At 45.4% G+C, this 13,474-nt stretch overlaps 1 protein-coding gene across 1 annotated transcript in view; it reads right to left on the bottom strand.

Moving 5' to 3' along the window:
* aff2 (AF4/FMR2 family, member 2) overlaps positions 1-7,871 on the bottom strand; it is a 120,014-nt gene extending 112,143 nt beyond the window's left edge. Inside the window, 1 exon segment of the mRNA XM_067247636.1 lies at positions 7,758-7,871. Coding sequence (XP_067103737.1) covers positions 7,758-7,810 — 53 coding nt within the window. The 5' untranslated portion in view covers positions 7,811-7,871.
* Positions 7,872-13,474: the final 5,603 nt, after the last annotated feature.

Here is a 13,474-nt window from a genome sequence, read left to right as displayed (position 1 = left end):
AGACTGTACTGAGCTTTGGGGAATTCTACAAGCTATTGCTTCAAATAAAAACACACCATAACAAAGAAGTACTAATGTGTTGCTAATGGTAGACTCTTTACTAAGAAAACAAGCCCAGTTAGCCAGGGAGGAAGATGTAAAGCAGGCTAGGAGTTGGAAATATGGTAGTGAGTGTGTTTTAATGTGAGGTGATAATTTGTCAACATTGACGCAATTTTTGGGTTGGGACACAGTACCCAGCCAAGGCATACAGTAGCTGCCTGCCCACACACACAGTGTTTGTCACTAGTACCGACTACAGTGCAGTATTATCTCAAACCCTGCTTGCTATGTTGTTTTCCATAAAAGGTTTCCAAATGAAGTTTAAAGCCAAGATGCTTTGTATAGAAAGATGAAGGAGAATAAGAATGAGGTTGTGTCAGTGGACAGGATAGCGGTCTTATTCACACACACACACACACACACACACACACACACACACACACACACACACACACACACACACACACACACACACACACACACACTACATGTACTTCAAAGACTTGTCTCTCATATATGATACATGTATCATTACATGTATTACGGTAATACCAAAAAGATAGAGATTTTAAAAAATGACGAAGATTGACGTGTAAGAGGACGCATCATTACTTGCCTTGAACGGGTGAAAGATGAGCAGCATGCCAATCTGTCTCCCACACTTTTCTCCCTCCTAAATCTGGACTTCACTTTGCGGCGACTAAGGCCGTGTCACCAACATTCTCTCGCTCGGACACGAAGAAGCCCAGATTCACAGCTGTTTATGTACACAGAAATATGTATGACACCGGGACGCCAGACGGTGACATGTCCGTAACCCTTGTGCAAACCGGGTGTGCTAACAATGGCGGCCCAAAAAACAGTTAGATACACTTGAGAAAGAGGCTGGCTGAATGATCTCCACTGGGCTGAGACTAAAGGTTTTCTACGACTGACAAGTGATAGGCAGGTAAAATTGGCACAAATTGGCTGGTTATTGGAAATACTTTCATACAGGCATGCAAATACTTTTGTCCACATAACCTACAGTACCTCAAGAAAGTTTAATCACGGGTTATGATTTACGTCAATAAGCGATACCGAAAGATAACGTCTAGATCTACCTTACTCTGACATTCAGAATGTCTTACTCAGGTTAAAAAAATTAAAAAGACAAGTGTATTAGCAATGGATATTCATTAAGAATAGCTAACTCTTTTTATCCTACTCTGTGTTGCACATGCTCTAGCTCACGCATGCACTCAGTCCCCCCCTTCCCTCACCTATTTCTGTACAAACAAACATGGTGTGATTCATTCACTGTCCACCAGCAGCAAGCCAGTTAGCTAGACAGACACCAGGCTTTCTTTGTGTGGTGTAGCATGGGGACTGACTGCTGCTAATATATTCCACTACCTCTCCCTTCTCTGCAGGAAATTGTGTACGTCTTTGTGTGTTTGACCGTATTAGTGTGTGTGAGAATACGTGTTCGACGAGGAGGAGTATCTTGAGCTGCACGCATTCAGCCCACAAGAAGATGGTTCCGTCATTATCCTCCAGCTCATTCATGGTGAGCTGGGCAAGAAGCACCACAACATGACTTTCTTTCCAGAGACGGTAATGCTGTGATTGTGACATTACTCAAAGCCGAAACAGTTGGTAAGGTACCTTGGATAGTGCATAAATCCACCTACACCGAGTTCCCTTAAGTAGCCTGTAACTTTACCAGACAATTCCGGTCTTGGATTAAATTGGCAATTCATTATTACCTTTGGATTGTTCATTAAACCCCATGTTGCATATACAGTATGATTTGTGAAAAGGTTGGGTCATCCTGTACAGAATATCTGATGTGAGTTTCGACTCTATTTGATGTGAGGCTAGTAGCTTTTCACTTCAAACAAGCAGTGAAGAATATCACAACTAGGTTTGCTCTTTTGCGCAAAGGGAGACAAACTACAAGCTTACCCCTCCATTTCCATGGTTGTTAGGCTCTCATGAAAGAATGTGCAATCTCCGCCAGCTTACACCCAGCCAATCATTAAAGGTCACTCTAAAACAAACTGATTTACCATGAAAAACTGAGGAAAACCTCTCTCTCTCACTACCATGGACCTTTCTTTTTTAGCTGGGCTCCGCTGAATCATCTTATTTGTCATACACTGCTTTCAATACAGCCGCTGACCTTTGAAGCTAGGGAGTAAATTGCTCACTGGCGAAAGGCTAGACTATTAACTCTCACACGCTTCAACACAGACCCGGCCAATTGTAGGCAGAGTAGAACTCTGCGACGACAGCCTATCAGAGAACCTCGCACCGGTTAATTGCTAGGAGATTTCAATTACTACATCACGGAGTAAGTATTTATTTTTTATTTTTGCAGGAGGTGAAGTTAAATAACAGTTTTTTCAAGATATTTTGAGGGAATTTCTGCTTTATTGGTATAGAGACAGCGCAGTGACAGGAATATAGGGAAGGACATGCAGGGAATGGCCCGGGCTGGAATCGAACCCGGGTCCCTGTAGTAAGGAATCAGCAGCCACAGGAAAGGCCTTAAGTTGTACGCGCTCCTACGTAACCAGTCAGCCTGAGTGAATAAAAATGCGATAATTTTGTTAAGATCTTCTTTCATTTTGAGGACTGTCTCAGCTTTGCTGGCTCAGACTTGATTTCAAAAGAGGCACTGAAGCGTGAACTGTAAGTCCATTCATGAATTGCTTGAATAAACAATCAAGTCACTTTAAGAGATTCATATCAATAAGATGTTATAGTACAGAAGGATTGGAGAAGATAAATACGCATGGTAGGTTAGAGTCTGAAGCCAAACTCTAAAGACAGCATCCCCACTGGTCTTATTGAAAGAGTCAGGGTGCTGAGAGAGTCAGGGTGCCGAGAGAGTCAGGGTGCCGAGAGAGTCAGGGTGCCGAGAGAGTCAGGGTGCCGAGAGAGTCAGGGTGCCGAGAGAGTCAGGGTGCCGAGAGAGTCAGGGTGCTGAGAGACCCCCGGCTGATGGACTGTGACAGACAGGGTGATGAAGAGAACGCTCTCCTCCCAGGCCAAGGAGAGGTGAAGGTGGGTCCCTGCTTTTAGATTGGTTGATGCCGAAGCGCATGTGTGCGTGTGGAGAGAGCTTGTGTGTGTGCTGTATGTATATTTCTCCTGCTTCCCTAGGTTGGCAGTGCAGGAAGCCAATGCCACTGAGCTAACATTGTTGACTACTACTAAGAGACACTGGAGTGAATCTTTTACAGATAACTCATCTGATCTTCAATCTTTTATCGCACTAACCCACGCAATCGCACTCCCTCTATCTGTCTTTACACAACACCACGGGCGGACTCGCACCTTGCCAAGGACAAAAGAGATACCTTGTTTCGAGACTTGGCTTCACATGCAGTAATAGCTTCCCTACGCTGCCCTCTATCTGCCCCCTCTCCTGCCCTCTGCCCCTGTGCCAGCTTGTGGCCGACCGTCCCCTGCCTGGGCGGGTGGGCACGGGGGGTGCCTGGGTTGCCAGGTCTGACAGAGCCAATATCCTCCAGATGAACTGGTTAATTGCGGGGTCGGGATGGGGCAAAGGAGCCTATACTGATGTGTACGTGTGTGTGTGTTTGTGTGTGTGTGTGTGTGTGTGTCATAACCCTGCCAGGACTCAGCAGTGCTCTGGTTGCTACCCGACTCAGTGCTGCTGCTTTATCATTCCGCTGCACCGTGCCTGGGCCGCGCTGGCAGATGGCGCCGGCTGCCCTCGGGGCCACGCAGAAAACTTGGCAGGCGAGAGCCACGGCTCCTGGAGCCCCGTGAGATGCCAACCGCTGCTGTGATGCCAGGGCCTGTGTCACGGCGGCCGAGGTGGACGGGGCAGAGGGACGTGCCAGCCGACGCCAGCGTCAGAGCGTGTTTGTGCGTCTGTAATGTACAGGAGGGAGAGAGGGAGCGACGGAGAGAGAGGTAGAAAGTGTCGTGGCTGTGGAGGTGACACGGGAGAGAAAAAAGAAAAGAGAGAGAGAGAAAGAGAGAGAGAGAGAGAGCGGTGCCAGCAGGGCCGACTGGCATGTCCGAGGATCCGCGCCAGGCACAAATGAGATTGGCAGCGAGGAGCCTCCTCGGGCAGCACTTTTCTAATACGCTGGCCCCCCAGCTGTGGTGTGGGGACGTGCGTGTGATTGTGTGTGGACATGTTGTTGATTCGTTTGCGCTCATTTATATGCATGTATGTGCGAATGTAGGTGTGTGTCTGTGTGTGTCCGTTTGTGCGTGTGTGTTAATGTGTGTCTCTGTGTGTGTGTGTGTGTGTGTGTGTGCGTGTGTGTGTGAGAGTGTGTGTGTGTGTGTGTGTAAATGTGTGTCCGTGTGTGCTTGTGTGTGTGTGTAAATGTGTGTCCGTGTGTGCTTGTGTGTGCTTGTGTGTAAATGTGTGTCCGTGTGTGCTTGTGTGTAAATGTGTGTCCGTGTGTGCTTGTGTGTAAATGTGTGTCCGTGTGTGCTTGTGTGTAAATGTGTGTCCGTGTGTGCTTGTGTGTGTGTGTAGATGTGTGTCTGTGTGTGCTTGTGTGTGTGTGTGTGTGTGTGTGTGTGTGTAGGTGTATGTATGTGTGTGTGTGTGTGTGTGTGTGTGTAAATTTGTGTGCTTGTGTGTGTGTGTGTGTGTGTGTGTGTGTGTGTGTGTGTGTGTGTGTGTGTGTGTGTGTGTGTGTGTGTGTGTGTGTGTGTGTGTGTGTGTAAATGTGTGTATGTGTGTGCTTGTGTGTGTGTGCGGGCGCAGCGGGACGGACCGTGGAGGGTCTGTCAGCAGCAGAGGACCCTGGGAAAACAGAATCTCTGTGACTAAAAGGCGCAGAGCGGGACTGTGGAGGCACCAGCCTACCAAAAAAAAAGGGAAAAAAGAGAGCTGCAAACAGATTGGACCGGCTAAAAAAAGCTTTATAAATACAGAACTGAAGGCCTGTTCTATAATTCCCACTCGTCTCAAAGTGTCCACAAGGATAACTCTGTTTTCCTGCAACTAACTGCTGTTCTGTGAATGCTATGTGATATTACTGAGATGTGAACATTTTTGTTCAACACCCATTTCAATCAAGACGTCTACCGTAAAATCTATATACTGTTCCAAAATGTTAACGTTCTGAAATGATTATAACCTGATAAGTGCAGTTTGTATTGATTGAAGGATTGCAATACTTGGTATGGTCTTAATTGTTGACTTCCCAGGTTTTTATCAATCCTCTAGAAAACATTGGATTACATACTGCTTTAACATAGGGTTTATTATCTGTGACATTCTGTTTTGGAGGAACACAGCCTGGAGGTATTTGGTAGGGAGACCATGAAGAGGCAGAATGCTGTTTTTCCTCCTTTCCTGCTTCACTGGTCAGACCCTGCTACCATTGTCATATCAGTCAATAGATACACAAGGCTTCAACACCACTTATCCTCTCTCTTTCTTGTTCTCTTCCTCTCTCTGATGCACATTTAAACAAACACAGGCAAATAGGCCTACACACACTTCTCTCTTTCAACCTTTCTCCCTTCCCTATCCCTCCATCTCGACAACTGTAATCACCATTTGGAAATGCGATGAGGCAACACATTTCCTATGTAATGATAAAACGGTTATTTGGACAGCGTTCCCTGTGGGAGAGGGGAATGAGAGGTGGGGTATTTCACCCGACACTGAGGAGTCATAGAGGAGAGAGCTCCTCAGGACATGCTGGGTCAACATGAAGTGAGGAATTAAGAAGCTAACAATAAATAACTGAAGCTAATTAAGAGACCTGCATTAAACCCACTACAAAGGTGTATGTGTGTAATGGCGTTATTAGACATGACAGTGCACTGTAAGCTTTTAGAGTTTTTTCTTCTTAGCGATACTAAAAGAGACATTAGGGTGCATAATACAATCTCCTCCTTCAAAAGTAAAATATATATATTTTAAATGGGTTCATTTAGCAGACGCGATTATTCAAAGTGACATTTGGAGGGGCAGGGGGGGGGGGGGGGATTCTTCTTCAGTTGTGATAAAGGAAAGGCTGGTACATAGGGAGAAGCTGGGACAGTCACTGGGGCAGGTTTCACTGTTCTGATTGGTGGTGAGAGACCGTATAAGGTCTGTGATTGGCTGATATGGAAGACCCGGTGTTCTACAGCTGCTCCACTAACCTTCCACTCTCATCGGCTCCTCTTAGTGGTGACAGAGTGGAGGGATGGGTCACGCGCGTGTGCACCCGCACACGCACACACTCACTCCAGCACATTCCGCGGACACCGTCTCAAGTACACGTGCGTACACAGCATCCACACAAAAGTACACGCACACACTCACACACACACACACTTACACACTCTGCACCTCATTTCGCACCTCGCTGACTCCACACACAGTAGGACCGCGTTGGACTAGATTGAACCCAATCCAGCCTCCCTCGCTTCACTGTACCCCAAACAGAATGAGAGCAATCACAGTGAAATCGATATCCATATTGAGATATCATGACCACCCCCAGGGGCCAAGAGATGGCTATCATGACAGAGGGCTGTCACATACACCGTAAATTAAGTGAACAGACAACTCAATGATCAAACAACAGAGGTTATTACAACAATGGCAAAGGGCCAGTCTACTCAAAAGCGCCGGACTACAACAGAGTTGTCGTTGACTGATCAATTAAGTATTGATCATCAAAAGTCGCACAGCTGTGCCACACATTTGAGAATATACCTCTTAATTCCACAATCCAAATTCCGAATCAGATAAGATCTAGTAAAAACAATAATTTGTAAATGTATGTGATGAGTGAATCCATCTCAGTGGAAATGTTTTTAAAGGCCTGGTCCATTATTTGGCTATAGGATAATTTGACAGGGAATTTAAAGAAGTTTTATAGAATAGCTCTACTAGAATAGATATACCAGGGTCATAACTGCATGGAATACACTTGGGAAGTCGGCTCAATCATATCCTCAATCATCAATACAACCAGATGCTAAAAAGTGAATAGACCTACTGTAAATTTAATAAGACAATGGGGAAATTAACCTGTCCTGAATCCTATATAACTATCATTTTGTCACAAGAATGGTTGGTCTTTTCCAAGCATTAGATATGTCATACTTTTATTTGTCTCTTGATCAGAAAATACACCATTGTCCATGTCAGCAGTCTAAAAAGCATCCATTAGGTTAATTATCCCTTTTGGGAATATACTATTAGATACTAGTAGGCTATGTGGCAAATAACTGAAATAATTCCTAACTGCTATCGTTTTTAGAAAAGGGCTGTTCCAATTCTATTGTCACCAGTCAATGACACGCTGGCTCCTTCTTACCACATGTACTATGTCAACTAAAGGTCTGGACATGAATCCACCAACCACACGATCAATACAATTACCTGGTTCTAATTCCATGCTGACTGGTGAGAGCAAAACCCCGCAATTCCGAACTTCCTCCATTCATGAGGTGGCAATGTTTATCTGAGTGCACAAGACTTTCTAGCCGTAAAGTAGCCCCATATACGACATGACAATACGTAAACAGAGCCAAATATACTAAAGGATTAGGCTATATTATTTGTACACATTACTGCTCAGTCAAAAAGCGTCTCGAGCCTAAAAGCATTTTCTGAGTAACGCACGGACAGTAAAAGCCGGGAGCGCATCGATGTGGCAGTCCGCGGACTAGAGGAAACCAGTTTCTGACAAAGACACTGGTAATATAAAAGATTCATCTGTACATACCACTGTTGCTCCAGCTCCCAGTCCCGAAAGAAGTCAAACTCGAATAGGTCCATTGTCGGTCCCGGTCCGTTGTCTGATCCGGTAAAGGAACCGGTGCCTGCTAAGCGAAGGCTATGCGTCGGTCTACATAGATATTGTGTGCGTATCTGGAAACTGTAACTAGCGGTACTGTGGAGCTGCTACGTGGTCTGCTGAGCTGACAGGCAGCAAGAGAGCGACACAGACGCACACAGCGAGGAGCACGTCGCTACAGCCTCCCCTGCCTGCCTACAGTGTCCACGCGCACAGAGAGGGAAAGGCGGGGCTTGGAGATGCGTGATAGGATCCCGAGGTGTCTTCTGCTCTCAATAGACTCTTTCGTTCATAACCACTCTCACCTGTATGACATTATGTTTTGTTATCTGACAGTAAGCCTGTGCAAAGAGAAGAACAAATATATCTAACGAACACATTTTATTTTATTTTAATTGTTCACGGAAAAAAGTAGAGTGACGCTTGAAAGGTCATTACCATACAATTAGCATATTGTTGCCAGAGTCGAAGGTGAATCTCCTATTGAGCGCTAAAAGATAAGGACAGAATGGAGCAGTTGAATTCTGTGACCTGAGATCTATGGGACAGTCTCAATGGGTAATGTTGACAGGATGGTAACCATGAACTCAACATGAAAAAAGATTGTTGCAATCAGTTAAGCACACGCACACATACTGATCTTCAATAAATTCATATTCCACTCTGCCTGATGGTTGAATATAGCAGGCCACTGAGGGTAATGTCGCAGTCAATGCCACCGGTCAATCCTGTGGAAAGGACATAGTGTTATAATACGTGTGACTAATTTGAATTCACTAAACACTGACAGTGGCTTTAGTGTCTGTGTGCAGCATGTGGTTCTCGGTGTTGTTTTTCTGTAATGGTGATGTGTAGCCTAATGGTAGGGAAGGAAGACATGGAGAAAGAGAAGGCGGAAGAAAGCACATTTGGATGTGTCCTGTAAGTGTCTTTCTCTCCCTGGTCCTTCCTTTGTTTGGGTCTGGTCTGGGGCACATGCCAGCACAGCTCTGCATCATCCTCACACACACACACACGCACACACACACACACACACACACACGTTGAGCCTCCCAGGCCTGCACAGCCCTCTTCTTCATTTGCATTGTTGACCCGTAAACTGACTGCAAGAAAACTCAGAGCTACTTTGACAGATGGTAGAGAGGGAGCAAGTAAGAGAGAGAGAGAGAGAGAGAGAGAGAGAGAGAGAGAGAGAGAGAGAGAGAGAGAGAGAGAGAGAGAAAGAGAGAAAGAGAGAAAGAGAGAGAGAGAGAAAGGGAAAAGAGAGATGGAGGGAGGGAACCGAAAGGGGTAGAGGGGAAAGAAGAAAGAAGCAGAGAGAAAATGAGAAAGCGAGGAGTCAGAGCAAACGAAAGGAGAAAACAGAGCACCATTCTCTAACTGGCTTAAATTATTTTCTTTCACAAACACACACACACACACACACACGACCTGTGCACAACCCCAAACTACACCACAGCCACACAATTTACAATCGTCACAATGGCCTATTGAAATCAGAGGGTGCTTTCCCAATTTCACAAGCGTGCAGGCAAAAAACAACATTTAATTGCTCAATCAACATTTTTCTTATTACAATCTTTCCATCCAACTCTGTTGATGACACACAGCGCGCGAGACACACATTGTGGCGGCCGTTTGAGCAAAGGCCTGTGGTTAAATCATTGTTAGATGCTGGGAGTGGTGATTGGAAAATACCTCATCAGGGAGGAGAGGGGAGGAGAGGGGGATGGGTGAGAAGAGAAAGGAAGAGAGCAGGAGGAGAGGAGGGGAGATGGCAGGGGAGGAGAGGGGGGAAATACGGGAGAGGAGAAGGAGGACAGGGAGAAGAGAAGAGGCAGGAAGGGTGGAGAAGAGGGGGAGACAAGAGGGGAGGAGAGGGGGAGAGAAGTGGGGAGGAGAGGGGGAAAGAAGAGGGGAGGAGAGGGGGAGAGAAGAGGGGAGGAGAGGAAGGGAGAGAAGAGGGGAGGAAAGGGGGAGAGAAGAGGGGAGGAGAGGGGGAGAGAAGAGGGGAGGAGAGGGGGAGAGAAGAGGGGAGGAAAGGGGGAGAGAAGAGGGGAGGAGAGGGGGAGAGAAGAGGGGAGGAGAGGGGGAGAGAAGAAGGGAGGAGAGAGGGAGAGAAGAGGAGAGGAGAGGAAGGGAGACAAAACGAGAGGGGAGGAGGGGAGTGAAGAGAAGGGGAAGGAGAGAAGAGGAGTGGAGAGAGGAGGGGAGAGGAGGAAGGGAGATGAGAGAGATTCCTCTCTCTGTCCCTCCTCATCAACCCAAAATGAATCAGCGTCATTAGGAGCAAAGCTGCAGTGGTGGTCTTAGGGGGATCACCCCCTAATTATACCACAGTCATTTCAGAGTTAATTATCTCTCTAACTTGTTCACTCTGCGTGCCATCTGAATCACGACTCAGGGTGGAAGGCCAAAAATAAGTAGCCATGGCTAACAATGCTGAAACAATGTTTTTTTCTTATATCCATAAGAAACATCAGATGATATTATAATGTTAATTGGATTTTGAACATTTAGCTTTGCAGGTGCACTGATTTCTTTGAAAGGTAGAACTGTAGAAGACAGTTTAGAACTGAGATTAGATGTGACTAACTGCCGTGTCGATGCCTCTTCTGTCCCCTAACTCCGGAAGATCTGACGTCCATCTGAAGAGCGTGGTGATGCGGTAGCAGGGTTCTTCAGTGGGTTCATTAATAATTGCAAGTGATATTGGCAGCCGGAAACTCTACCACTACTCTCTCCACACACAGAGACACTGAGCGATCCTAAGTGTGCTAATTAGCTATCTCAGTTCTGCTGAATTCTCTCAATTGCACATGTGAAGACACATTCACCATTACCAGCGACATTGAACTGTCATTAGAAGAATATTAGGTCGTTGTCTACAATAATCCTTTCAAGATAGACAGAGAAGTAATATTCTTTAACGTTTAAATATGGATATCCATACAATGTCCATCATCCCCCCCACTGAGAAATACAGTATGAGCAAAGACAGAACCAAAGATGGCCAATCCGGCGGTGGAGACATCGACAGAGGAGTCCACCTTGTGTGTCGCATGTTAGCCAGGGCCGTAGGTTTGTTTTCAAATGTGGGTGAGACAGCAGAGATTACATACAGTATATATTTTGCACAACCTCATACTCAGGTACATGACACAGACACACACACATGCACATGAAGAGATACCCATTAATTCAAATATATAGTCGATGCCTTGAAGTTCTCCAAGCTGGAGTTTTTACAGTGTATTTGCAACAGAACTGAACACTAGTTTGGCTTTCAGAGTAGCTATTTTTGCTCACACCAGGTACTCAAGCTGACTTTTAAATTACAATTTTAAGTAGACACATAAACCATCCTATAAAGACTTTTGCTAATTATTATCAATTGCAAGTTAAGGAAGTAATTATTTTGGTTATTTTCCATTGAAAAAAAGTACAATAAGAGAATAAGGACCGATTCTCAGCTTCATGGTGACTGTCATGATTTAGCTTTCTTTATGAGCCAGTGCTATTCACTCCAGACTCCATATTTTTTGTCTTGCCTTTTTTTTGTCTTGAAAGCCTCTCTGAAGCAGCAGTCATCCATGACACTTTCAGTGTAAAGACAGTGAGATAGAGAGAGAGAGAGAGAGAGAGAGAGAGAGAGAGAGAGAGAGAGAGAGAGAGAGAGAGAGAGAGAGAGAGAGAGAGAGAGAGAGAGAGAGAGAGAGAGAGAGAGAGAGAGAGAGAGAGAAAGAGAGCGACGACATTGAGCGCAGAACGAAAGTGCCTCTGGCTGATTTCATCCGAGAAATTATTTTCTGCCACAGATAGGTTTCTCCTCAGTGCTGTGTTTATGTACCCAAAAGTTTCGATTAAGTCACAAAAGGAAATAAAAATGTGGGACACATACAATGGAATGTTGACTAATTGTGAATGTCCTTGAAGCCATTCCATGTCAAAACAAACAAAACAGATAGACAGCAGATGCCTTGTGTGGCAATGAGGGTTCTCTAGTCATCAGAATGTCAATAACACAAGGATATTATTTTAGAGAAACAAGTCTGTGTGGCATGCACAAAAAACAATTGGACTAATCTGAACACAACTGAAATCCATGGCACCATGTAAACAAATAGATATGTTATAGAACCATGACCTATTTTATAACATAAGGGCTATTGAAAGCTACCAACCCGCTTCACACATAAAACATTAAGCTACAAAACAAATTATCCATATCTCTTGTGTTCAATTCTTAATATTTCAATCTTGGCTGAGAAACAAATATCTATATTTCCCTTCCTCTTTTTTTCTATTCCTACCATCATGTGTTTGTCGGTGGAGCCAGAGAAAGTTGCCCCAGTAGAAATAATGACCACATAGACGGTGGTTCTTTGAAGAACAGAATCAAAGAAGTCCAGGCCTTCACTAGGATCCAGGGGGATTGATAATGATAGTGTTTTACTGTGGGATAGGGGGATTAGGCTGGATGGGAAGAGAGACAGACCGACACAGAGAGAGAGAGAGAGAGAGAGAGAGAGAGAGAGAGAGAGAGAGAGAGAGAGAAATAAAGAGAGAAATTGGAAATGAGAGGATGTGTGTATGAGGCAGAACATCTCTCTCTCTCTCGCTCTCTCGCTCTCTCTCTCTCTTTCTCCTCATGAGTTACTGCAGCGGGAGGGGCAGCCGAGCATGATGGGTACTGGGAGATGTGAGGCTCGGCCAATATAGGCGTATCAGTCCTGCTGATCATAGGAGTGTCAGATCTTTCACTGCTGTCTGAAACTGGACAGGGTCACCACTCATCACCACAACTCCAGGCACTGTTATAAACACACCGTTCTGACTCTCCAGCCCTCACCTGAATGACCTGTCAATCACACGTCTCAGGCTTAAAGTAAAGGTGTGGAACATTGCTGTTATCAATCACAGTGTTTGCCAAAGCAATGGGATGGTAAAGGGTGCTATATTAGCCTCCCGTGGAAAGGATGGTGTGCTAGCTACTGTTGCACAACCTGCAGCAGTCACAAACTGGCACTTACACTCAAACACACACACACACACACACACAGACCATCTGACAGACAGAGATGAGAGTCAGATGGATGGATAGACTGACAGACACATCAACAGAAACACGCACACTACACACATAGCCCATTAAAGTCCATGGATCACGTGTCACAGTACACAAACCATAAACCACCCTCACAAAAAAAGGACTGGTTTCCTTGCCGATTGTGTCTGGTCCTCCCAGTGACTCATCCGTCCTCTCTCCTCCAGTGCACCTCGGGGACAGCACACTGGCTCTGACATTTCACACACCGCAGCACCAAAACATCTCTCCCCTCCGTGACAGATTAGTCTTCTCCAAATCAGGGGGAAGAAGTCGCCCAGAGTACGCTAACCTTGTCAGGAATCTGAAAGGCTCCGAATAATTTGCTGACAGCCACGCGCTAAAAATACATTTAAAATGTGCACGAGCACAGGCACAAAAACATTGTACAGGAAATATATGTATCAAAATGCCGGTGGCGGTGCATACACATGATTGCTCACGCATGCATGTAAACACACACACAAACACACACACATGCTATCTTGTGCTGGGCTTGCTCATGTACTAGGCACTGGTGAGTGTGTCTGGACAAGAC

The sequence above is a fragment of the Osmerus mordax genome, chromosome 12 (genome assembly GCF_038355195.1).
Source record: "Osmerus mordax isolate fOsmMor3 chromosome 12, fOsmMor3.pri, whole genome shotgun sequence".
NCBI lineage: Eukaryota > Metazoa > Chordata > Actinopteri > Osmeriformes > Osmeridae > Osmerus > Osmerus mordax.
The sequence above is the reverse complement of the archived record's forward strand: the minus strand, read 5'-3'. Positions and strand labels throughout refer to the sequence as shown.